Source organism: Pristis pectinata, chromosome 10 (genome assembly GCF_009764475.1).
Source record: "Pristis pectinata isolate sPriPec2 chromosome 10, sPriPec2.1.pri, whole genome shotgun sequence".
Taxonomy (NCBI): domain Eukaryota; kingdom Metazoa; phylum Chordata; class Chondrichthyes; order Rhinopristiformes; family Pristidae; genus Pristis; species Pristis pectinata.
In genome coordinates this window covers 96,750,391-96,776,349 of record NC_067414.1, presented here as the reverse complement: position 1 = coordinate 96,776,349, position 25,959 = coordinate 96,750,391, and the positions used below count along the sequence as shown (strand labels likewise).

General features: G+C 57.6%; 2 protein-coding genes across 4 annotated transcripts in view; both read right to left on the bottom strand.

The window, feature by feature from the left end:
- Positions 1–2,459: 2,459 nt before the first annotated feature.
- Positions 2,460–18,105, bottom strand: LOC127574781 (toll-like receptor 5). Of its 3 annotated transcripts, XM_052024120.1 has the most exons (3): positions 17,962–18,105; positions 15,174–15,256; positions 2,460–8,868 (listed from the first exon to the last, which is right to left on the bottom strand). In XM_052024120.1, the coding sequence occupies exon 3, from the start codon at positions 8,857–8,859 to the stop codon at positions 6,241–6,243; it is 2,619 nt and encodes an 872-aa protein (XP_051880080.1). In that variant the 5' UTR covers positions 8,860–8,868; positions 15,174–15,256; positions 17,962–18,105; the 3' UTR covers positions 2,460–6,240. The 3 variants fall into 3 exon arrangements, with proteins under 3 accessions (XP_051880080.1, XP_051880079.1, XP_051880081.1); XM_052024119.1 differs by lacking the exon at positions 15,174–15,256; XM_052024121.1 differs by lacking the exons at positions 15,174–15,256; positions 17,962–18,105 and adding an exon at positions 14,253–14,278.
- A 6,667-nt stretch (positions 18,106–24,772) lies between these two features.
- Positions 24,773–25,959, bottom strand: part of susd4 (sushi domain containing 4) — a 28,353-nt gene continuing 27,166 nt past the window's right edge. Inside the window, exons 9-10 of the mRNA XM_052024122.1 lie at positions 25,547–25,944; positions 24,773–25,040 (exon numbers count right to left, since the gene is read on the bottom strand). Of these exons, the coding sequence (XP_051880082.1) occupies positions 25,030–25,040; positions 25,547–25,944 (409 nt within the window). The 3' untranslated portion in view covers positions 24,773–25,029. The remainder of the gene's footprint in view (positions 25,041–25,546; positions 25,945–25,959) is intronic.

Here is a 25,959-nt window from a genome sequence, read left to right as displayed (position 1 = left end):
CAAGCCAACAGTGGGTGTGGTTGGGAGTCCCGGTCTCAGAGGTGCAGGGAGGGGGTCACTCCACATTCCCAGGCTCGGCGCACCCAGCATGGCCTCACCCTGAGAGTCTCAGTCCGCCAACAGCTCCACCACAGAGGCATCACATGCAACGGCTGGGGCTTTAACCAGCAGCAGGGAAATGAGCCGTGATACCGGGCAGAAACGCCCTCTGTACACTCCCACCTCCGCGCAGGGCTTGTGCTGGTGGTGGGAGGGAGGGGAGAATCCGCCACCCCTGCCACTGGGAGTGAGAGGGAAGATAGCAGGAACTTCTCTCATCCACGAACCGCTGTCTGGAGTGGAGGCGGAAAGGAATTGTTCACGGTGGACTGGGCAGAGCCACTGCCTCGCAGCTCCAGAGACCCGGGTTCGATCCTGACCTCAGGCGCTGTCTGTGTGTGGAGTCTGCACATTCTCCCTATGACTGGGTGGGTTTCCCCCGGGTGCTTCGGTTTCCCCCAACGTCCCAAAGACATGCAGGGTCGGTGGGATTGGCCCCTGTAAGTTGCCCCCAGTGTGTGGGTGAGGGGTAGAATCTGGGGGGAGTTGTAGGGAGAATAAAATGGTGGTGAATTGGTGTACATGGGTGGTTAATGGTTGGCAGGGACTCGTTGGGCCAAAGGGCCTGTTCCTGCATGGTATGACCCTGTAAGCACTCACAGTGTCTAGGATTCCAAGTGGGTGGGGGTGGAGTTGGGGACCGCCCCAAGTTTCAGAGGGGATTCACAATCCCTCACCTAATGAAACATTGACCTAAGTTTGGAACGGAGACAGAGTCTCATCGAGTCTGCCCATTCAGCCCATCGAGTCTGCACCGCCATTCAATCAGGGCTGATTTCTTTCAACCCTGTTCTCCCCGTAACCCTTAACCCCCCCCCCCCCCTTTACCAAACAAGAACCTGTCAATCTCTGCCTTAAATACACCCAATGACTTGGCCTCCACAGCCCCCTGTGGCAACGAATCCCACAGATCCACCACCCTCTGGCTGAAGAAATTCCTCCTCCTCTCAGTTCTAAAGGGATGTCCCTTTACCCTGAGGCTGTGTCCTCGGTTCTGCTTTTCGCTTCGGACAGAGAGCGGAAGCCAGCCAATGAAAATCCTGGGCACAGTGGGAGCTGGATCAGTGGATGAGGAGGGAGTTCAGGGCATCCTCAAGGACACGGGACACTGCTGGTGATTTTAACTGACCTCCCCACCCACCCACCCCCCAACCCCACTCACTCCCTCCCCCACCACCGGCCCACAGTGGGAAGCATCTACAAAACGCACCGCGGTCACTCGCCCAGGATACTCCGACAGCACCTTCCAAATCCGCCACCTCTCCCTCCACCTCCACCCCACAAAGGACAAGGGGCAGCGGGTGCAGGGGACACCACCACCCACAGGTTCCCTCCCCCCCCCCCCCCCCCCCCCCCCCAACCAGTCCCACACCATCCCAAGTTGGAAATCTATCGCCGTTCCTTCACCGTCGCTGGGTCTAAGTCCTGGGACTCCCTCCCCTACAGCACCAGCGGGAGCCCCTTCACCAGAAGGACTGCAGTGGTTCAAAGGTGTTCACGCCCCACCTTCCCAAGGGCAGTGAGGGACGGGCAGTAGATGCTGGACTTGCCGGTGGGACCCGGACCCCAAACATAAATAACTAAAAGAAAATCAGCTTGCAGAATTGGCAAATGAAGTTCAACAAAGGTAAATGTCGGGGTGTACATTTTGATATTGGGGTCCCCCCTTTGTATGTGGGGAGAAACAAAGGGGTCCCGAAAGAGAAGTACATCAGCGGCCAGAACTTGTGTTACAGACCAGGAGACAAGCTGAGCGGTCAGGTTTACCTCTGGAGAGTGGGAGCTGTGGACCTGTCACCTGTGTCTGTTCTGGAGGAGTAAAGCTACCGCTATCACGGCGTTGGTTGGGTGACACTGGGAGTACGTGCGCAGTTCTGGTCACCAAGTTACTTACAGAGGCTGCAGGAAAGATTCACAAGAACGTTGCGGGGGCTGGAGAGAGCTGGAGCTGTTCTCCCTGCAGTGAAAGAGGCGGAGAAGTGACGTGACGGAGGTGTTTAAGAGGCAGTTTCCCAAGGTAGGGGGTGTCTAAAACTGGAGGACGCAGGTTTAAGGTGGGGGGGGGCAGTTTAAATGGGTAAATCTTTCACAGAAAGAGTAGTCAGTATCTAGAATGAGCTGCCAGAGGAGGTGGCGGGGGGGGGGGGGGGGTAGTGACAACATTTAAGGGACATCTGGACAGGAACGTGAATGAACGGGGCGCGGGGGGGGTGTGGAATTAATGCGGGCCAGTGGGATCGGTATAGATAGGGATGGGGGTCGGCACAGACGCGGTGGGCCGAAGGGCCTGTTTTTACGCTGTACAACTCCGTGAGTCTGTGAACACAACTCGGTTCTTCTTTTAAAAGTTTATTGAAACCAAGCAACAAAGCGACGGACATGAAGCGCGGCAAAGAGCCACAGGGGGACGATGAGATGGTGTGACCCCCTTCCGATAATCTCTGATAAATCATCGGTTCCCGTCTCTGCATCTGTCTCCCGCCCGCCCTCTGCCAGCTCCATACTTTCCATCAGACTTCACATCTTATTTTACCTTTATCCAGCAGGTGTAAACTTTTCCATTGTTTCCCCTGTGAAGTGCCGGCTGCCCCTCTGATGTTCCCACCGCTGGGTTTCTGCCAGACGTCTCTCTCTCTCTCACACACCCCCCCTCTGCTTTTACCCTGCTCTGACCTGGTCCCTCCTGTCTCTCGGCCCCTTGGACAGAACCGGACACGGCCGGAATAACATGAACCCGTTCCTCCCCCAAGCAGAGCAAAACCTTTCAACCAGTTAACGATCTCCTGGAAGAACTCAGAGGGTCGAGGGGTTGAGCTGTGGCGGGGGGGGGGGGGGGGGGGGGGGGGGAGGGGGTGGAGGGGGAGACCTGTCGACAGTTCCTCTACCCTCCATAGATGCTGCCCGACCCGCTGAGTTCCTCCAGCATAGAACTAGAACATCACAGTACAGACCCTTCGGCCCACAATGTTGTGCCGACATTTTATCCGGCTCTAAGATCTATCTAACCCTTCCCTCCCACATAACCCCCCATTTCTCTATCATTCATGTGGCTATCTAAAAGTCTCTTAAATGTCCCTAATGTATCTGTCCCCACAACTTCTGCCGGCAGTGCGTTCCTCGCACCCACCACTCTCTGTGTAAAAAACTTACCCCTGACATCCCCCTTATACCTTCCTCCAGTCACCTTAAAATTATGTCCCTTCACGTTAGCCATTGTTGCCCTGGGGAAAAAGTCTCTGACTGTCCACTCGATCAATGCCTCTTATCACCTTGTACACCTCTATCAAGTCACCTCTCATCCTCCTCCTCTCCAAAGAGAAAAGCCCGAGCTCACTCAACCTATCCTCATAATGCAGTTCGTTTATTTGCTCCAGATTCCAGCATCCGCGGTCTCTTGTGTCTTGGTTAAACGATTCCTTTGTGTCTTCCTTCACAGAGGTGGACACAGAGAACAAAAATCCCAGACATAACACAGAACAAAGTGTAGGTGAGGAAATGATGTAGAAACAAAGCCCGTTAGCTGATAGGTCCCAAGGACCTGATGTTCTACATCGGGTGGCTATGGCGTTGAGGATGGGCCTCCCAGAGTTCTGCACCTTCTGGAGAAGGTCCCTGCAGATTGCAGGATAGAAACGTGACCCCGGCTGTTCCAGGAGGGAAGGTGAAAACAGGGAATTCGCATCTGTTCGCCTGACACCGGTGGTTGGGAAAACGCTGGAATCGGTGATAAATGTGATGTTAAGACGCTTAGAAAGCGATGGTGTGACCGGGCAAAGTCAGTGCGGACTCCTGAAGGGGAACCAGGTGCGGCTGGTCTGTTGGGGGTGTGAGGATGTGACTGGTTAAGGCCAGGTGGTGTTTTGGGGATGTTGGACAGGTCCCACACAGGAGGCTGGTGAACAGGGAATTCGGTGGGATGGACTGGTATTTACTGGGAGCTGGTTCACAGAAAGTAAACAGGGAATGGGAATGAATGGGTGGTAGGTGGTGTCTGCCGGGATGTTGTGGTGTCTGCTGGGATATTGTAGTGTCTGCTGGGATATCGCGGTATCTACTGGAATATTGCGGTATCTGCTGGAATATTGTAGTGTCTGCTGAGATATTGTGGTATCTGATGGGCTATTGAGGTATCTACTAGGATATTGTGACATCTGATGGGAAATTGAGGTACCTACTGGGATATTGTGACATCTGATGGGATACCACGGTGTTTGATAGGGTACCCTGGTGTCTACTGGGATACCGTGTTGCCTGCTGGGATACCCCAGAGATCAGTGTTTGGGCCCAGCGGCTCACTAACTGTGTCAATGATTTAGCTGAGGGACGAGTGGTGCCATTTCTGTGGGTCGTTGTGACTGTGAGTGGATGAGGCAGAGGTCTCTCTCCCCACGTCCACCTGTCTCCCAGCTCTCCCTCTCTCTCTCTGTACCCCCTTTTGCTTACTCTCTCTGACCCCGATTTTATCCTCTGTCCCCATGTCTCTCTCTGTCATCTCCCCAGTGTTCTGTCTCCGCCTCCCTTTCACTTGTTCTCACTCTCTCTCTCTCTCTCTCTCTCCTTCCCCCCACACTGCCTTTGCCCATTCACCTCTCTCTTTCAGGGGCAGCAAGCAATTAGGAAAACAAATGGTCTTTTGGCTTTTTTTTACAAGTGGATATGACTCCAGAAGTAGGGAAGCCTTGCTGCAATCAGACAGGATCTTGGTGAAACAGCACCCGGTTGTGGTTTACTCATCTCAGGAAAAGGGAGTACTTGCCACGGAGGGAGTGGAGCAGGGAATCCCCCGACTGGTTCTCGGGATGGTGGGTTTGCCCCCTGAGGGGAGATCGAGTGGACAGGGACTGTGTTCTCCGGAGTTTAGAAAAATGAGTTGTCTCATTAGGACAACTCCTTAGGACGACCCAGTGGGCAGAGCCGCCCCCTCACAGCCCCAGAGACCCGGGTTCGATCCCGACCTCCGGCGCTGTGTGGAGTTTGCACGGTCTCCCCACCCGCCCCACCCCCGGTTTCCTCCCGCATCCCAGAGACGTGCGGGGTCGGTGGGTTAATTGGCCCCAGCCTGTGGCTGAATGGTGGGGAGAGTTAAAAACTGGATTAGTGTGAGGATTAGAGTGAAGAGGTAGATGATGGTCGGTAGTGACGAAGGGCCTGTGTCTCTGTTTCTGTCCCCCCCCCCCCATTGCCTTTCTCTCTCCTGCCTTCCCACCTCTCCCTCCCTCTCTCACACTCTGTCCCTGTCTCTCTCTGCCCTACAGGGTCCATGCAGGGAGACACCATGTAGGACTGACGCGAGGGAGACATCTCTTCACGGGGAGTGGGGAGGGGGAGAGGGGGAGTGGGGGGAGTGGGGGGAGGCTGTGCAGGTTCTGTCCTTGACTCCATTCCACACTGTGGGACTCCAGCAGTGTGGGGAGAGGGCAGGGAGATGGCGCTGAGGTGAGAAGTCCACGGGGAGCAGCTTCTCAGAGCCGAGGGACCTCCCGCTCTCTGACGGGGGCTCTCTCCTGAGAACAGCTGACGGGGGGGGGGGAGGGGATAGGGGCTTTAAACAGACGGGGGGTGGCGGAGGGGGGGGGGTAGAGCGGAGAGGAGGTCTGTATGGGCTGGAAAGAGTCATCCATACAAGACTGGAGCCCAGAAACCCAGCGGGGAATTCGGAGCGAACCTCTGCACCCGGGGGCGTGGAACGGGGGCGTTTCGGGGGAAACTGGGCAGGAGAGGGAACGGGAGACTCTCCCTCTACAGACGCTGCCTGACCCGCTGAGTGTTTCTGTCGTTGGAGGGAGAGGTCGGAGGAAGGTGCGATGGGGCAGAACTTCTAGCACGGGCTGTTTGGGCCGAACAGCCTGCTGTCTAGTTGGGGAAATGTGCTGGGTCCAGGAACGTTCTCCGACGATGGTCCCGGTTGGGGGGGGGGGGGGGGGGGCAGGCAGCCCTGCGCTGGGATCCAGGCACGGCAGGATCCCAGCCAGGGGAGAGGAAGTGTTCAGCCGAGATATTGCGGTATTTGATGGGATATTGTGGTATCTACTGGGATACTGTGGTATCTGATGGAATATTGTGGTATCTACTGGGATACTGTGGTATCTGATGGGATACCACGGTGTTTGATAGGGTACCCTGGTGTCTACTGCCCTGGGTTCAGCTGGAGACGGTGGCCACCCGCTGTAACCTGAGATCTCCCGCCGGCTTCCTCCGGGAGAGGAGACCCAGGAAGCCCTTCCTCCGGGGCCCGACCGCTCTCCGCTCCGGGTCCTGCCGGATCTTGTCGGCCAACCTCTCCAGGAGCCAGCGCTGGTCCCGGGGCTCGGCCGGCCAGCGCAAGTACTCCCTGCTCTGTAGGTAGGACCTCAGGGGCCGGTACCTCCGGAGCTGGTAGTCCCGCAGGGAGCCGACCACCAGCACCACCACCACGTCCTTTAGCTCATGGTAGAGCCGGCTCTGGGCGATGTTGAAGGCCTCCAGGCACCAGCCGTCCTCCAGAAAGCGCCTGCTGACCACGCACACCGTCTTCCGACTGCCCCAGATGGCGTCCCGTATGTTGGTGAGATGGTCCTCGCCGGGGGTGAAGTCGCGCTCCCCCACGCACAGTTGCAGCCGCTTCTTCTCCAGGTTGGAGAGCAGGGTGTCCATCACCCACTGCAGGTCCCGGCCGCTGAAGCAGAGGTAGGCATCGAACCTGTAGCCCGCCCGGGTCGGCTCCGCCTCGGCCCCGCTCAGGACGGTCCTGGCCAGCGCCCGGCAGTGCAGGAGAAGCAAGGTGCGGCAGCGAACGTAGAGGAGGACGGAGGCGAGGAGGGTCAGCAGGAGCGTGGTCAGGGCCACAGACAGGGCGAACTGCGTGTCCTCCAGCCCGCAGCCCGGCGACAGGGAGACGAGGGCAACGCCCCTGAGCCCCTCCGGGAAGGCGCACCTCAGCTGGGTCCGGGGTCCCACCAAGTCCGCCTGGGTGCGGTTGAACCAGCGGAGGAAGCGGTTGAGGCCGCAGTCGCAGATATACTGGTTGAACCTCAGGTCCAGGCGCCGGACGGAGCTGAAGGTGTCCGGGTCGGGCGAGACCAGCCGGTTGTTGGACAGGTCCAGGATCTCCAGGCTGCCGGGGAAGAGGTCGCGGCTGAGCTGGCTCAGCGAGTTCAGGGACAGGTTGAGCCTCTTCAGGGAGACCAGGCCCCCGAACACTCCCCGGGGCAGCTGGGTCAAGTAGTTGCCCTGGAGGAGGAGCTCGGTCAGGTTGGAGAGGTTGTGGAACAAGTCCTGGCACTGACCCGCCGCCCACATCACTTGGAGGAAGTTGCCGGAGAGGTCGAGGTGCAGAAGCCGGTTGCCTGTGGGGACGGTGGCGCCCGGGGGCACTTGGCACCTGGACACGCGGTTGTCCCTCAGCAGAAGGTAGGTCACGGCGGGCAGCTTCATGATCTCGTAGAAGACCTGCAGGTCCACCAGGACGTTGTTGGAGAAATCGAGGAAGACGCTGCCGGGCGCCGCCTGCAGCCCGTAGACCGAGCCCAGCCGGTTGTGTCCCAGGAGGAGGTACCGCAGGCCGGGCAGCGGCCGGGAGCCGGGGAGTTTGGGGAGTGAGTTCTCCCGCAGGTTCAAGGTCACCAGCTGCGTTAGGCCGCGGAAGGAGTCCATCTGGATGATCCCGATGTGGTTGTGCTGGAGATCGATGTGGGACACGTTCTCCAGACCCCTGAAGGTCCACGAGTAGATCTCGCCCAGCAGGTTGTGGGACAGGTTCAGCTGCACCAGGGCTCCCAGGCCGGAGAAGGCGCCTCTGTGGATGAGGTTGATGCGGTTGGAAGAGAGGGTGAGGATCTTGAGGGCGGGGAGGTGCGCGAAGACGCGGGGCTGCAGGGAGAAGAGGAAGGTGTTGGTGAGTTGCAGGATGGTGACCGAGCTGTCGGCCAGGCCGGCAAACGTCTGGTTGTCGGGGTCGGGCAGGTTGTCGTAGCCGAAGGACGCGCCGATAGGCAGGTGTCCCATTCTCAGCTCGACGATCAGGGTCCCCGTCAGGGCGAGGAACATCTTCTGCAGCTGCCGGACGCCCAGCGAGGTCCCGGAGATGTCCAGAGTGTACAGCAAGATGTCGTGGAAGGGGTTCCCGCACCTCGCCCAGTCGAAGGATTGGTCGGCGTACAGCAGACGGTTGCGGGAGACGTTAAACGTGCGGAAAACCCGGTGCTGGATGTGGGCGAGGTCTCCCCGGCAAATCTCCCGCAGCTGGTTAAAGCTGAAGTCAAGGTACTGAAGCGGCCGAAGCCCGGAGAAGGTGGGGTCCGGCCTGAGGTACTGCAGCTGGTTGCCCTGGAGGACCAGGGTGTGCAGTGAGCGCAGGTCTCTGAAGTACCCCCGCTGGAGCACCGAGTCCCCCAGGCCGTTGTAGTCCAGCCACAGGCTCTGGAGCCGCCCCAAGCCGGCGAACGCCTCCAGGTCCAACTCCAGGTGGGAGTTGCCCCCCAGGTCCAGGAAGGTCAAGTTGGGCAGGTTCCCGAAGGCATTGGCTCCCACCGAGATCCATTGACTGTCCTGTAGTCCTACCGTCAGCACCCGGAGCTCGCCCGTCCAGGAGAAGGAGGTCTTGTCCAGCCGGCTGATGTTATTCCAGTTGAGGTTGAGGTGCTCCACGCCCGCGGGCAGGGCCGGCGGCCGCCGCAGGCTCCGCTTCACGCAGGACAGGTAAGTCCCGTGGCGGGAGCAGAGGGACGGGGAGGCGGCCGAGCCGGAGGCGGCTGCCAGCAAGCAGAGGGTGCAGAGAAACATGGTCCCAACCTGGAGGGGTGGAGGAAGGGGGTTAGTCCGGTGTCATCCCCTCCACCCCCCGGCCGGGAGTCAGCCGGCGTCCGCCCACCCCTCCTTGTCCGTCCGCGGACGTGGGGGATCGGGTGGGGGGGGGGGAGACAGGGGCGCCTCAGGGGCACCCCGCGCCCCCTGCCCCAGGACCGGACCCCCTGCCCCTTGGCCCAGGACTCGACCCCCTTACCCTTGGCCCAGCACCGGACCCCCTGCCCCAGGACCGGACCCCCTGCCCCTTGGCCCAGGACTCGACCCCCTTACCCTTGGCCCAGCACCGGACCCCCTGCCCCAGGAATGGACCCCCTGCCCCTTGCCCCTCTAAACCTTCCCTATCCATGTTCCTGTCCAAGTACCTTTTAAATGTTGTTAATGTACCTGCCTCACCCACTTCCTCTGGCAGCTCATTCCACATACTGACCACCCTCTGGGTGAAAAAGTTGCCCCTCAGGTTCCTATTAAATCTCTCTGCCCTCACCTTAAACCCATGCCCTCTAGTTCCTGATTCTCCAACCCTGGGTAAAAGACTGAGTGCATTCACCCTATCGCTGCCCCTCATGGTTTTATACACCTCTATAAGGTCACCCTTCAGTCTGCTACACTCCAATGAAAACAGTCTCAACCCCTCTCCATACTCAGTCCCTCGAGTCCCAGCAACATCCTCGTAAATCCCCTCTGCACTCGTCTCAGTTTATTGGCATCTTTCCAATAGCAGCGCGACCAAATCTGAACACAATACTGCAAGTGCGGCCTCACCGACGTCTTGTACAACTGCAATATACCATCTCTTTATTGTCAGACACACCAGGGTGCAATGAAATTCCTTCCTTGCATGAAGCCACAGAGTTTAGAAGCTTAAGGAGGGTCAGCACGTCACCAAATACCCTAAGAAACTTCTGCAGATGCAGTGCAGAAAGTATCCTGGCTGGTTGCAACATGCCCTGGTACAGAAATTCCAACACATAGTAAGACAACAGGCTGCAGAGAGCAGTGGACACGGCCCGGACCACCACGGACACAGCCCTCCCCACCACTGAAAGCATCTACAGGAGGCACCACCTCAAGAAGGGGGCATTTATCATCGAGGGTCCCCACCATCCGGGCCGTGCCATCTTCTCACAGCTACCATCGGGCAGGAGGTACAGAAGCCTGAAGTCCCCACACCACCAGGTTCAGGAACAGCTACTTCCCTACAACCGTCAGGTTCTTAAACCGACCTGTACAACCCTAACCCTACCTCAGCAGCGGGACACTACGCACCACCTCTCGCACTGCCCTAGACCTGCCTCTGATTCTGTTTTTGGACTGACGTCTTGTTTCTGCACAGCCTTTTCCCTCTCTCTTCACTGTCCTGTATAAGTTATGTTCTGTGTGCTGCTGTGGGCACGTTTCTCACTGCACCTGTCCCTCACTGTACTTGTGCACACCACAATAAACTCGCCTTGATTTGAGTAAACAGCATACACAGTAATAATAAATACAAAGACAGCAACGAGCACAGAAACACCGGAGTGGTGCGGGGTACAGTCATGCAAACGGAGGTGGTGCAGAAAGAAATGCTGAAGTGACAGTAACAGAAGAGGTGAAGTTAAGGGTTTGAGCCCCACCGGGAAGGGGATTGGTTCAGGGGTCTCACGGCAGTGGGGAAGAAGCTGGTCTTGAGTCTGGTGGTCCGGGCTTTCAAGCTCCTTTATCCTCTCCCAGAAGGTAGAAGAGAGGAGAGAGACCGGCAGATCCTTCCTAAAGGCAGACAGCTCTGTCTCCCTGCTCTGTGTCTTCACACAAAAAGAAAGCCAAGGTTCCCAAATGGTTCCCAACCACCACGTTGCTGTCACTGTGACTGTGAACATGTTAAACAGTGGACACACTGACCAAGAGCCCCAGACTGCCAGCTGTCAATCAAGCAGTAAGGACCCACCCAAATCCCAGGGGACAACCAATCATGGAGAGAGGTTGAGCAGGTTGGGACTTGTTTCATTGGAGCGTCAGAGAATGAGTGGTGACCTTACAGAGGTGTATAAAACCATGAGGGGCAGAGACAGGGTGAATGCACTCAGTCTTTTTCCCAGGGTTGGGGAATCAGGAACTAGAGGGCACAGGTTTAAGGTGAGAGGGGAGGGATTTAATAGGAACCTGAGGGGCAACTTTTTCACCCAGAGGGTGGTCAGTATGTGGAACGAGCTGCCAGAGGAAGTGGTTGAGGCAGGTACATCAACAACATTGAAAAGACACTTGGGCAGGTATATGGATAGGAAAGGTTCAGAGGTATATGGGCCAAACGCGGGCAAGTGGGACCAGCTTAGATGGGAATCTTGGTTGGCATGGACCAGTTGGGCCGAACGGCCTGTTTCCGTGCTGTACGGGACTGAAGTCAGAAGCCTTAAGCAAGAATACATAACGCATGGTGAAGTCTAAAACTGTGTGCAAGTTCCTATCTGAAGGGACTGTGCAGTAATCCAGTGTCAGCGCTGGACTTTTCTAACAGGGTGTGAGCTGCAGGGGAAATCCTCCGGACCCTACATTTGGCCTCTAAACCTTTCCTATCTATGTTCCTGTCCAAGTGTGTTATAAATGTTGTTATTGTACCTACCTCAGAGAGCCTTTTGTTCTCTGGAATGCAGGGGCCTGGCAGGTTTTTGCTGTTTTGTTTCCATGGTTGAAAGCTGATGTGTGTTCGTCAGTGAAAATCGTTACCTGAACTAATGCTGGCAGTGACGGGGACCGCTACCAGGATTCCACATCCGGTTAACGTTGTGATTTGTGTGAGAAGCACTGATTGTGGAGACAGACAGGACGTCCAGACTTTAAACTGGCATTTAGCCAATATTTCAATTGGTGTTTCGGGAAATAGTTGTTTTCTTCCTTTAGGTTTGATCCAATTTTGGATCCTTCTGGTGGACATTATGTGAGCTTTAAAATTGGAAAAGTGAATGTGTCATCTGATCCAGATATATCATGGCTTGGGATGGTGACCACTCTGTCCGGGACCACAGGAAACTGTAGAGTTGTGGACACAGCCCAGTGCATCACCAAAACCAGCCTCCCCTCCATGGACTCTGCCTACATTTCTCGCTGCCTCAGTAAAGCAGCCAACATAATCAAAGACCCCTCCCACCCCAGACATTCTCTCTTCTCCCCCCTCCCATCGGGCAGTAGATACAAAAGCCTGAAAGCACGTACCACCAGGCTCAAGGACAGCTTCTATCCGACTGTTATAAGACTATTGAATGGTTCTCTGGTATGATAAGATGGGCTCCTGACCTCACAATCTACCTCGTTGTGACCCTGCACCTTATTGTCTGTCTGCACTGCACTTTCTCTGTAGCTGTGACACTTTATTCTGTGCTTTCCCTTTGTACTGCCTCGATGTACTGATGTATAGAACGATCTGTCTGGATGGCAGGCAGACAAAAGCACTTCATTGTATCTTGGTACAATAACCCGATTCCAATCACACACTCGGGAAGCTGAGAAGCAGGACAGTGGGTGACAAGAGAGAGACGGCAGAGTGTTGGAAACCTGGACCTACAACCAGTGGAGGAACTCAGCGGGTCAGGTAGCATCCATAGAGGGAAACAGACAGCCGACGATTTTGGTGTGGGAGTGGGATGTGGGATTGAAGTGGGTGGCCACCGGGAGGTCCTGGCTGTTGCGGTGGATGGAGCGAAGGGTCTCACCAATGTAGAGGAGGCTGCACCGGGAACACCGGATGCAATAAACCGCCCCCTCGGACTCACAGGTGAAGAGCTGCCTCACCTGGAAGGACTGTCTGGGACCCTGAAGGGTGGTGAGGGAGGAGGTGTAGGGACAAGGGTAGCACTTGGGACAGTGGATGAACCTGCAGGAAGGTTGGACCTTTCCACTGATGACTCCTTGTTCAAGTTAGTTAATTGTGGAGTCAAGGAGTCATACACCAGGGAAACAGGCCCTTCGGCCCACTGGGTCTGTGCCAGCCAGTACCTGGTGGCACTAATCCCACATACCAGCATTTGGTCCATGTACCTTGGGGTGTGATCATCACAACATATTTTTTATCGATGTTTATCGATGCACCACAGAAAGCATCCTATCCAGATGCATCACAGCTTAGTGCGGCAACTGCTCTGCCCAGGACCTCAAGAAACTGCAGAGAGATGTGGGCACAGCCCAGCACATCACAGAAACCAGCCTCCCCTCCATGGACTCTGTCTACACTTCTCGCTGCCTCGGTAAAGCAGCCAACATAATCAAAGACCCCTCCCACCCCAGATATTCTCTCTTCTCCCCCCTCCCATCGGGCAGAAGATACAAAAGCCTGAAAGCACGTACCACCAGGCTCAAGGACAACTTCTATCCCGCTGTTATAAGACTATTGAATGGACCCCTAGTACGCAAAAAGATGAAATCTCGATCTCCCAATCTCCCTTACGTGGCCCTTGCACCTTATTGTCTGCCTGCTCTGTGCTTCCTCCGTAACTGGAACACTTTATTCTGCATTCTGTTTTCTTTTGATGACCTATGTACAGAATGATCTGTCTGGATCACAGGCAAACAAAAGCTTTCCACTGTATCTCGGTACATGTGACAACAGTAAGATTTTTTTATTAGTCACATGTACATCGAAACACACAGTGAAATACATCTTTTTGCGTAGAGTGTTCTGGGGGCAGCCCGCAAGTGTCGCCACGCTTCTGGCCCCAAGATAGCACGCCCACAGCTTCCTAACCCGCACGTCTTTGGAACGTGGTAAACCAATTCTAATACAGATACCACAGCTCGCTGCATACCGAGAGGTCAAGCCTACCCATCCTACGGGAGGGAGACCTGTGACGATATCCCAGGTGCAGCCTCACCAGGACACTGTACAATCCCCCATCCTGAGGCACTGCCTTGGAAGAAGAATGTATCTGGAGCGCACGGTCTTTCCTGCTATACCGGAATCCTCTTGCAACGGAGACCAACATGCCTCATTACTGGACCTGATCCTCCGTGTTCAAGAACACCCAGCTCCCTCTCTACACCAGCACCTCTCCGTCTCCCACCCACCAGCACCTCTCCGTCTCCCACCCACCAGCACCTCTCCGTCTCCCACCCACCAGCACCTCTCCGTCTCCCACCCACCAGCACCTCTCTATCTCCCACCCACCAGCACCTCTCCGTCTCCCACCCCTCCTTACAGCCATTTCCCGGCCGAATTTCCAGCGCCCTGTTGCGTGGGAGCAGGGTACGAGAGGGCAGCTGTAGAGGACCGAGCCCCCTCCCCTCGGGGATGAAGGGGTGGGGGGCAAACACCTGCCGGTGCCCCTGTGTCCCTCCTGTCCCACTGCCGGCAGGGGTGAAGGGCGCCAACAAAGACCCCCCAGACCCCTCCCGCCGGCACAAACCTGTGGTGGGTGCAGCCGGGCGTGTATCTCTCTCTCTCCCTCTCTCTCGGCGACCACACACTGTGATCAGTCAGCCCGGCCAGTAAGAGGAACTTCGACGGATGGGTTTTATGCAATTCGGAAGAGCAGACTGTTTTCACTGCCGGTGTTGGGCAACAGCCCCCTTCCGCAGGCACAGATTGTCACAATTCCTCTTTCTGTCACTGATACACGGAGCGAGCCCTGGACAGGGAGACGGGACACCCAGGGGCAGTGGGTGTGTGACAGGGAGACGGGACACCCAGGGGCAGTGGGTGTGTGACAGGGAGACGGGGCACCCAGGGGCAGTGGGTGTGTGACAGGGAGACGGGACACCCAGGGGCAGTGGGTGTGTGACAGGGAGACGGGACACCCAGGGGCAGTGGGTCTGTGACAGGACCCTCCATCTGTCCTGACATGATGCTCACAGCCCCAGGAGCTGGGCTATCGGCTGATCATGTTCCCCTCCTCTCCTCCTCCCTCCCCCCCCCCCCCCCCCCCCCCCGCTGCCCTACATGGAGTCACACAGCACAGCACAGGCCCTTTGGCCCACCATGTCCAAGCTGACCATTGTACCCTTCTATGCTGATCCCATTGGTTGGTGTAAATGGGTGGAGAGCATTCAGACTGGTTGCATCACGGCCTGGTGTGGGAACGTGAGAGGCTGCAGAGAGCAGTGGGACTCAGTCAGTTCCATCACGGGTACAGCTCTCCCCACCGTCGAGGACATCTACAAGAGGCGATGTCTCAGGGAGGTGACATCCATCATCAGGGACTCCCACCATCCAGACCGTGCCACCTTCTCGATGCTGCCATCAGGCAGGAGGTACAGGAGCCTGAAGACCCACACCTCAAGGTTCAACAACAGCTTCTTCCCCACTGCCGTCAGGTTCTCAAACTGACCTGAAAATCTCCAACACTGCCCCGGACTGGACTTCTTTTCCTCTCTCAGGCTTGTACTGGTCCTGTTTATGTTTATTTTCTGCCTGCATAAGTTATGTATGATTTATGTTAGTTTAAGTTACATGTTTGTAACGTACTGTGCTGCTGCCACACACACACACACACACACACACACACACACACACACACACACACACACACACACGCGCACAGAGAGAGACATGCACACCAGAACTGAACACAATACTCCAAGTGTGGTCTAACCAAAGTTCTATAGAGCTGCAACATCACCTCGCAGCTCTTGAACTCAATACCCTGACTAATGAAGGCCAACACACAATACGCCTTCTTAACAACCCTATCGACCTGTGCAGCAACCTTGAGGGATCTATGGACGTGGACCCCAAGATCCCTCTGTTGCTCCACACTGCTAAGAGTCCTGCCATTAACCTTGTATTCTGCCTTCAAATTCGATCTCCCAAAGTGTATCACTTCACACTTATCCAGGTTGAACTCCATCTGCCACTTCTCAGCCCAGCTCTGCATTCTATCAATATCCTGTTGTAACCTACAGCAACCTTCTACACTATCCACAACACCACCAATCTTTGCATCATCAGCAAACTTACTAACCCACCCTTCCACATCCTCATCCAAGTCATATATAAAAATCACAAAGAGCAGGGGTCCCAGAACAGATCCCTGCTGAACACCACTAGTCACTGACCTCCAGGCAGAATACGCTCCATCTACCACCACCCTGCACTGGTGTGATGAAATGACCTGTATGGATGGCAGGCAAAACAAAGTTTTTCACTGCACCTTGGTAAACCAATTTACCAATTAACCAATTTAGAGCCACTGCCTCCCAGTGGCAGAGCCCCAGGTTCATCCTGAGTTACTGTTCAACCTTCACCAACTCCACTGCAGGCCGAAGCTGCCCAGTGAGTTCGGCACACGGGGGAGCTCCACGCTGCCGTTCATTCCTTTAGCCAAGTCTTCACTGAACATCTGGAAGGCAAAGTTCCTTCACAACCGACCCTCCCCCCTCCGCACAACACAGCCCCCCAACAGAGGCACAAGGAGAGAATGCAGACGCTGCAACCTGGAGCAATACACAAGAGGCTGTAGGAACTCAGCAGGTTGAGCAGCATCTGTGGAGGCAGAGAGAGACGGTTGACGTTTCGGGGTCGAGTACCTGCGTCAGGACAACGTGGGCAACTTCCTCTGACCCAGAAGCCTCCCCTTACTGAAGGCAGATGTCACCCGCTGTCACCAGGGCAATGTTCTGCTGTCTGAAGGGCAGGGTCTCAGACCCAACACTGAGTTACTGGTCCACAGAGCAGCAGTGATCCTGGCCCTCTTGTGAGTCTTGGGGAACCTACACTGGGGGCCTCGAAGCGCTGAGGGAGCATCACCAACACTGCCTCTGTCAGATCCTCCAAACCCACTGGAACGATTGGATTGGATTGGATTGGTTTACAATTGTCACAAGTACCGAGACACAGTGAAAGCTTTCATGTGTGTGCTATCTGGGCAGATCACTCCGTACGTAAGTACATCAAGGTATTAAAAGGAAAACAGAATGCAGACTATCGTGTTACAGTTACAGAGAAAGTGCAGTGCAGGCAGACAATAAGGTGCAAGGGCCATGATGAGGTAGATTGTGAGGTCAAGTGTCCATCTTTTGTGTTTGAGGTCCATTCAGATTTGAACAGCAGCAGGACAGAAGCTGTCCTTGAGCCTGGTGGTACGTGCTTTCAGGCTTTTGTGTCTTCTGCCTGACAGGAGGGGGGAGAAGAGAGAATGTCCGGGGTGGGTGGGGTCTTTGATTATGCCGGCTGCTTTACTGAGGCAGCAAGAAGTGTAGGCGGAGACCACGGAGGGGAGGCTGGTTTCCGTGATGTGCTGGACTGTGTCCACAACTCTCTGCAGTTTTTTGCGGTCCCAGGCAGAGCAGTTGCTGTACCAAGCTGTGATACATCCGGATGGGATGCTTCCTATGGTGCATCTGTGTAAGTTGGTAAGAATCATTGGGGACATGCCCAATTTCCGTAGCCTCCTGAGGAAGTAGAGGCACTGGTGAGCTTTCTTGGCCGTGGCATCTACTTGGTTGGACCAGGACAGGCTGTTGGTGATGTTTAGACCTGGGGACTTGAAACTGGGACGGGGGGAGCTGATGTCAGCCTCCATCTCTGCTGGGTCTCCTCACTGACGAGGCAGACACGAGGGTGCTGAGGCAAGTCCCACTGCCAGTTTCCTCGAGGAGAGGTTCCAGGAGCACAGAGCAAATGGTCTCAAAGCCTCACTGAAGAGAGCATCACGTCCTCAATGGCAATCCCTGGCGTGGGGCTGCTCAACACAAAGCAGCAGTGTCCAGGCATGGTAGTGTAGCGGTTAGCGTAATCTTGTCTGTGTCTCACAGCGTGAGTGTCTGGGACGGGAGAACACAGAGGCTGGGAGTAAACAGCAGAGAGAATGGGCCATACTTCAAACTGCATCTCACTGGTGTCCCTCTCCTCCTCCACCCCTCCCCCCTCCATCTGCCAATCATCTGCCCTCCTCGTCTGTTTCCACCTATCACGTTCCAGCCCCTGTCTCACCCCTTCCTCTCTTTATACCGGCCATCTCCCCGTCTCCACCCTCAGTCCTGACGAAGAGTCCGGATGGGAAATGTCAACCATCCGTCCACCCCCCACACCCCACAGAGCTCCCCGAGCAGTTTGTTTCTGCTCCAGACTTCAGCAGCTGCCATCTCCAACTACCTGTCAGCAACTTGCCGGCTCACCTGTGGCAGAGTCCACACCAGGGCACTTCAGGGCGCACGGAGACAGGGCAGGAGCCGGTCACCCTCGGCGGAGTCACAAACCGTCTGTTCCTTACGAAACCAGCTTCTGGCTTCCACCCCTCGGTCAACATTCCTGCATTAATTAGGCGTGTAATCTAGGGGAGTCAGTCCGCCTGGCTGTTAAAACCAAAGGAATGTCGGTCAGGGGAGGAGCAGAGCTTCCTGGCGAAGGATCTGGAGACGGGGAGGAGGAATGCACACAGACCCCAATCCAGTTTATTGTCCTGTGCACAGGTGCTCGCAGCAGCACCCCGGGCACGGAGGTGATGCACACAGGATATACATTCTACATAAATTATATGTGAAGAACTGTGCAGAACAAGACATTAGTGCCAAAACACAGAGACAAGTCCAGGGCAGTGCAAGAGGATGTCTGTATGTTCCGCTGCTGAGGGAGGGTTACGGTTGTGCAGGTTGGTTCAGGAACCGAATGGTTGAAGGGAAGGAGCTGTTCCTGAACCTGGTGGTGTGGGGACTTCAGGCTTCTGTACCTCCTGCCCGATGGTAGCTGCGAGAAGATGGCACGGCCCGGATGGTGGGGATCTTTGACGATGGACGTTGCCGCCTTGAGGCAGCGCCTCCTGTAGATGCTGCCGATGATGGGGAGGGATGTGGCCGGGGGTTGGGTCGTCGCACGGTAGGGGTGGGGGGGGGGGGGGTTGGAATGTCACGGGATGGGGGCTGGATGGGGATTGGGTGGGGTGGAGGTGGGAGTCCCAGTGGGGGTGGAGATGTGGAACCCAGTAAGACTGGGGGTCAGGGTGGGGATCCCAGTGGGGGTCGAGATGGGGCTCCCAGTGGGGGTGGAGGTCCCAGCAGGACTGGGGGTGGGGGTTGGGGTGGAGATGTGTGTCGGGATCCCAGTGGGGGTCAGGGTGGAGGTCCCAGTGGGAGTGGCGGAGGGGGTTGGGGTGGAGGTGGGGGTCCCAGTAGGGGTACAATGACCTGTCCCCGAAGCTGGTCCCAAAGCCCGTGACCTGTCCTGTGTCGGGGGTGCGGGTGCAGATCTTGGGTGAGGGTTGAGAGAGATTTGGCAGGGATCTGAGGGGAGACCTCCTGCACCCAGGGGTGGGACCCCCCGGGACACCCTGGCGGAGGGAGAGGTGGAGGCAGGGTCACCAGCAGCATCTAAGACGGGAACTGGGATCACCCAGAGAGCCGTAGGCCCTGTGCTGGGCGATGGGACTAATGGGGAACGGGTCAGCGCGGAGTGTGGGCCGAAGGGCCTGTTCTCCTCCCCCCCCCCCCCCCAACTGTACATCTCTGGGACCCAGGCAGTGGTGCGGGGGGAGCTGAGGGTCCCCACAGGCAGCTGCAGGCCAACACCAGGGCGGGCAGTGTACTCACCTGTGTGATGCCTGCCACAGCCCATCACCTGTCAGCGGCCAAGGCTCAAATTCTGTGGGCTGAGGCAGGGGGACCATCCCTGTCTGCCCCCTCCCACCCCCCAGGGACAACAGGGCCAACATCTGGGGCTGGGGGGCGGTCAGCTGGCTATTCAACTCGGAGCGGCCTCATCTCCAAGCCTGACACGTCAGCTCCCGGCGGGGGATAGTGGGGAGCCCTGCTGGATCCGGGTCACCGGGTGAGGGAGAGCGGAACAGGCCCTTCAGCCCCTCCAGACCTTACAGCCCACTGAGTGGCTGCTGACCTGGACCCTGTCTGAGCAATCGTCTCACCCACAGGGTGGCTGGAGTCTGGGACACACCGTGTGAGAGGGTGGCTGAGGCAGGGACCTGGACAAACAACTTCCACCCACTGCTGTCAGACTCTTGAACGGATCTCTCAATCCACCTCGTCATGACCTTGCACCTTACTGTCTGCCTGCGCCGCACTCTCTCTGTAGCTGTGACACTTTATTCTGTTTTCCTTTTTACTGCCTTGGTGTACTTGTGTAAGGCACGACCCGTCGGGATGGCGCACACACGAAGATCTCAGCAGCTGAAACAACAGCAAACCGCGTACCAACACCTGAATCGCCAACGTGCTGGGAGACGGGGATAGTACGGAAGAATGGTTGAGGTGGGTGAAGGGCCTGCTTCTGGGTGGTGTCTGTTCTGTAACTGCTGGCGCCACCCTGCGAGGAAGGGGAGGGGGTTACTGCGGGAGGGGGGTTACTGCGGGAGGGGGTTACTGCGGGAGGGGGGTTGCTGCGGGAGGGGGGTTACTGCGGGAGGGGGGTTACTGCGGGAGGGGGGTTACTGCGGGAGGGGGGTTACTGCGGGAGGGGGGTTGCTGCGGGAGGGGGGTTACTGCGGGAGGGGGGTTACTGCGGGAGGGGGGTTGCTGCGGGAGGGGGTTACTGCGGGAGGGGGGTTGCTGCGGGAGGGGGGTTACTGCGGGAGGGGGGTTACTGCGGGAGGGGGGTTGCTGCGGGAGGGGGTTACTGCGGGAGGGGGGTTGCTGCGGGAGGGGGTTACTGCGGGAGGGGGGTTGCTGCGGGAGGGGGGTTGCTGCGGGAGGGGGTTACTGCGGGAGGGGGGTTGCTGCGGGAGGGGGGTTACTGCGGGAGGGGAACGGGTTACTGCGGGAGGGGGGTTGCTGCGGGAGGGGGGTTACTGCGGGAGGGGGGTTACTGCGGGAGGGGGGTTACCGCCGGAGGGGAACGGGTTACTGCGGGAGGGGGGTTACTGCGGGAGGGGGGTTACTGCGGGAGGGGAACGGGTTACTGCGGGAGGGGGGTTACTGCGGGAGGGGAACAGGTTACTGCGGGAGGGGGTTACTGTGGAAGAGGGGTTACTGCAGGAGGGGAACGGGTTACTGCGGGAGGGGGGTTACTGCGGGAGGGGGGTTACTGCGGGAGGGGAATGGGTTACTGCGGCAGGGGGGTTACTGCGGGAGGGGAACGGGTTACTGCGGCAGGGGGGTTACTGCGGGAGGGGAACGGGTTACTGCGGGAGAGGGGTTACTGCGGGAGAGGGGTTACTGCGGGAGGGGAACGGGTTACTGCGGGAGGGGGGTTACTGCGGGAGGGGAACGGGTTACTGCGGGAGGGGGGTTACTGCGGGAGGGGAATGGGTTACTGCGGCAGGGGGGTTACTGCGGGAGGGGAACGGGTTACTGCGGGAGAGGGGTTACTGCGGGAGGGGAACAGGTTACTGCTGGAGAGGGGCTACCCCTTGGACTGTTGGCTGGGCTCCACAGTCCAGACACGGGGTGAGGTATGTCAGGAAACGGGTCCCTGCCCCCAACAGCAGGGGCCTGGGGTAGGGAGTGTCCTCTCCACCACTCACCCCATTACGGGTGAGTGTGATTGGGGGTCCACACACTCTCTCACTCACACACACACACACACACACACATTGATTGACACATGCACACTGAGTCTCACACACACACTCCCAGCCCCGCAGCCAAGGGAGTCTTTCCCACGGAGCCTGGAATTTCCAGAGCAGAGGCAGGGCTGACGAGCCTGTTTTCCCAGATCAGACCCACACAGCACAGGGTGCACTGAACTGGGGGGGGGGGGGGGGGGGGGGGGCAGCTGTGTGTGTGTGTCTACAGACAGGCGGTGCAGGCAGATGGTGTGAACACAAGCCAGCACACTGCCCCGCCCCACGCTGCCCCCTACACCACAGGGTGCTGACCCAAGTCAGCAGGGCAGGTCGCTGGGGATAAAGGGGCCGCACCCACACCGAGGTCAGACCTTCTGTACTGATGCGGGCATTGGGACTGTGTGGGACACCATGGGACCCATCCCCCCACCCACAGGTGAGTGAACACATCTTCTCCCAACGTTCACGGGCAAGACAGGGGGGGAGCCCAGACACTAACCCCTCGCCCCACCCCCCAGGGGTGTTGAGGTCCTGGGGGGTGTGGTCAGAGGTAGGTCTGGTTAGAGGGGGTCGGGTTCGGGGTGTCTGTGGTCAGGGGTCAGTGGTTGGGGTCGGGGTTGCAGCCAGTGTTTTCTCCCCGTGTGGGGGTGGATGGGTCTGGGTGATGGGGGCGGGGGGGGGTGTGGTTGGTGAGGGAGGGAGGGAGGGGGTGTTGGTGAGGGAGGGAGGGGCTGCTCCTCACCCTGGCAGTGCTCTGCCCCATGTGGGGGTGACCACGTGAGGGTTGGTGCAAGTCACTGTCTCGGCAGGGTGGGGGGTCCCCAGGGTGAGTGGTCCCTGGGTGGGTGTCCCCCCGGGGTGGGTCTTCCTGGGGGGCAGTCTCGCTGGGGTGGGGGTCTCCCTAGGGTGGGGGTCTCTCCAGGGTGATTCATCCCATTACAATAAATCCCAGGGGAGATTTAGCCTACTCCCCCCACCCCCCACCCCACCCATCCAATAATTCACCACCGTGCAATTAGCACCGTCCTGGATCCCGGGTCTTCAGTGCTCCGGTGGGACCCTGTCTGTTCCCACCATCATCCTTCCAGTATCCCACACTCCTGACATCCGAGGACTGCCCCGAATTGTCAGAAGGTGGATGCTGGTGGGAATGAGGAGCTCCGGAGGAGGTCTGGGTGTGACCGGGCTGGGTGTGACGAGGGCTGGGTGTGAGCACCGGTCTGGGTGTGAGCAGGTCCAGGTGTGAGCACCGGGCTGGGTGTGAGCAGGGCTGGCTGTGAGCAGTTCTGGGTGTGAGCACTGGTCTGGGTGTGAGCGCCGGTCTGAATGTGGTGCATCTCTTCAGCCTTCTCCTTCACCTCGCCCTCTGGAGACAGGGGATGTCCTTGGAGCCCGCTCCCCCCGTGAATGGTCTCAGGGTCCTACGACGATGTGGCCAGGCTGCAGAGCTTTGACTTGTTCTGTCCATTACCCGATGTTCTCAGGTGTAGCCCCGTGCCAACGTCATCAGGGTGGCACTTTGTTCCTGGGTCTGCCTGGTGCCATGCAGAGAATTGCCCTCGGCACTGAGCCAGGCCCGGTCCCCTGGCTTGGTAGGAATGAGTGAGGGACATTCTGGACCACACAGTCACAGATGACGCCGCTGTAGATCTTTGCCGACGGTCTGCAGCAGCTGATGAACGCCCGATTTTGAGCTGCCAGATCTGAGTTTATCCCACTGAATGCGATCGTGGTGCCACACCACCACTGTGGAGGGTTTGAAGGTGGGAGTCCAACAATGTGCGTGCAGTGGTCACCTCTACCAATGTGTCACGGACAGTTGGCTCTGCCACAGGACCAGGTCTGGTTGGTTTATCCCCCGAGTTACATACACAGAACAGCACAGGAACAGGCCCTTCGGCCCACCATGTCTGTGCAGATGCTGGGAGTGGAGGGATATGGATCACGTGCAGGCAGAAGGGATTAGTTTAATTTGGCATATTCATGTGACGATCTGAAAGCCTCTTAAAGACCACTATCATATCTGCCTCCACCCCTCCCCTGGCAGCCCATTCCAGGCACCCACCGCTCTCTGTGTGAAAAATTTTCCCTGCACATCCCTTTTGAACTTTCCCCCTCTCACCTTAAATGCATGCACTCTGGAATTCGACATTTCTACCCTGGGAAAAAAGACTCTGTCTACCCTATCTCTGCCTCTCACAATCTTATAAACCTCTATCAGGTCTCCCCTCAGCCTCTGACACTCCAGAGAAAACAACCCAAGTTTGTCCAACCTCTCCTTATAGCTCATGCCCTCTAATGCAGGCAGCGTCCTGGTGAACCTCTTGTCCGCCCTCTCTGAAGCCTCCGCATCCTTCCTCTAACGGGGCGACCAGAACTGCAGACGGTACCTCAAATGCGGCCTCACCCATGTTTTACACAGCCATTGGTTCACTCGTTAACCCAGTCGGTTGGTTCTGTCCCTCAGAGCCCGGGCTGCGAGCTGCCAGCCCACACTTGGTGATGGACACTGAAGTCCCCGCCCCCAGCTCGCTCTGCCCTGCCCCCTTGCTGCTCCTTCCATACGTTGGCTGACAATGAGGAGCACCGATCCATCAGCTGAGGGAGGACGGGAGGTGGGAATCAGGAGGGTTTTCCTGATCTGACACGTTGGGGAGTCAACGTCAAGGTCTCCCAGGGTTCTCCTGCCAACGTGTGCACCTCTGAACCACTGGACTCGTCCGGGAATTCGCTCGATGGTGGGAAGAACATGGTGACAGTTGAAGGGCTTTTTCCTCGGACTGGAGGCCTGTGAGCAGTGGTGTTCCACAGGGGCCGGTGTGGGACCTTTGTTGTTCGTTAGTTACATTAAACAATTTGGATGTGAATGTACAAGGCAAGGTTAGCAGGTTTGTGGATATCACTAAAATAGGTGGAGTCATAGGCAGTGAAGGTTATCAATAATTGCAGGGAGATCAGGGAGGGCAGCAGGGTCTCCTCCACGAGGGACAGCCGGCTTTACAACTGCCCGGTGGTTTCACAAATCAAGTCGTGATGAGTCTACAGTGTGCACGAGTATAATTGTGCCTGTTATTGGTACGAGTTAGTTATATTGTAGATTTACTGAATGAAGTGGATTTAAACAACACAAATCAGTGGTTCGGAAGGAGACCAGTCGGCCCATCGTGTCCCTGCGCACCATGAGCCACTTCAAGTGCTCTCTCGTCCCAATTCCTTGACGTTTGTAACCGTGGGGAGGGTTCTGCCTCCACCACCCCCTCCCACAGGGGGGTGGAAGCCTCAGCTCCCCTCTGGCCCTCTTCCCAGTGACCTTAAACCTACATCCCTCCACCACCACCCCCTCCCCCACGTTACCCACCCCCTGCCAGCAAAACGAGTCCCTTCCCTTCACTGTGTCCAGAGACACCGTACTTTTGTAAACCTCAATTATAACCCCACCCCACCCCCCCCCCCCCGCACCCCCCCAAAGTCTCCATTGTAACAAGGAACACAGGCCCATCCACAGCCACAAGGTCCCAGCCCTGTGGGCAGCCTCTGGGACGTGCCCGCACCCTTTCTGGTCCCGTGTCACGGTGTCCACCACTGCACAGTTGGGGCCTAATCAACGTTGCTCACGGTTCCAGTGTAACTTCCCTGCTCTGGCCTTCAGTGGCTGGGAGTGCCAAGTAGAGGGATCCCTGTTGTTTCCTTCACCACCTTGTCCGAGGTACAAGTGATGGGAACAGTCAGCGGGTCAGGCAGCACCTGTGGAGAGAGAAGGGACGGGTAAAGTTTCAGGTCAATGATGGGAGACCTTCCACCTGAGAGGGTGACTGTTCCTCTCTCCACAGACACTGCCTGACCCGCTGAGAGTCCCCAGCATTTTACGGTATTGCGTCTGATTTCTGTCCTCTGCTGCTCTTGTGGACCCCTGCTTGTACGGTGGGGAACCTCTCCCCCCACCCCCCACCCCTCCGTCCGCAGTCGAGCTCTGCGCACTCCCAGCAACAGCCTCCGGGCCATGGCCCATCTGACCCTGTGGACACCAACTACTTCCCACAGCTCAACTGCCTGCCCCACGAACTACAATTACCCACCGGACCCCTACTGTGTGCTCTGTCCCCAGGGACACCAACACCCACCCCCAGGGACCCCAATATCCATCCCCAGGGACACCAATACCCACCCCCAGGTGCCCCTACACCCAGCAGGCCCGTCTCCCTCGCGGGCCGCGGCGTTGCCCCCGGTAACCGCCCGGCTTGAGCACTCACCGTCCGGGACACTGAGGCTGGGGGAGGTGGAGACCGTGTCCCCCGTTGCTGGGCTGTCCCCCGTCTCCTCCGTCATGGGGTGGGTGGCGGCCGTGCCGAAGGACATGGACGGCGAGGACCCCTCCCGTTCTTCTGCTCCCGCGCACTCCAGCTGGCCGGGCCGGACGGGGGCCACCGGGTTGGCGGCCAGGAGCGGGTCGGTGATGCGGCCGGGGTAGGCGGGGGGGTTCTGGTCGGATGTCTGGAGCACCTGCTCCCCCTGGGCTGCAGGGGCCTCCAGCTGGGGGTCCGGCTGGTCCGCCGAGCAGCTGCACACGGCCTCTTCATAGGTGGGCAACGTGACAGGCACTCCCTCCACCACCACGAAGGTCTGGCTCCCTGTCCCCTCCGCCTCACCGCTGCAACACAAACCA

Bases quoted from the DNA above. Each gene is read 5' to 3' on its own strand.
- LOC127574781 (XM_052024120.1), bottom strand. From the start codon at position 8,859: ATGTTTCTCTGCACCCTCTGCTTGCTGGCAGCCGCCTCCGGCTCGGCC.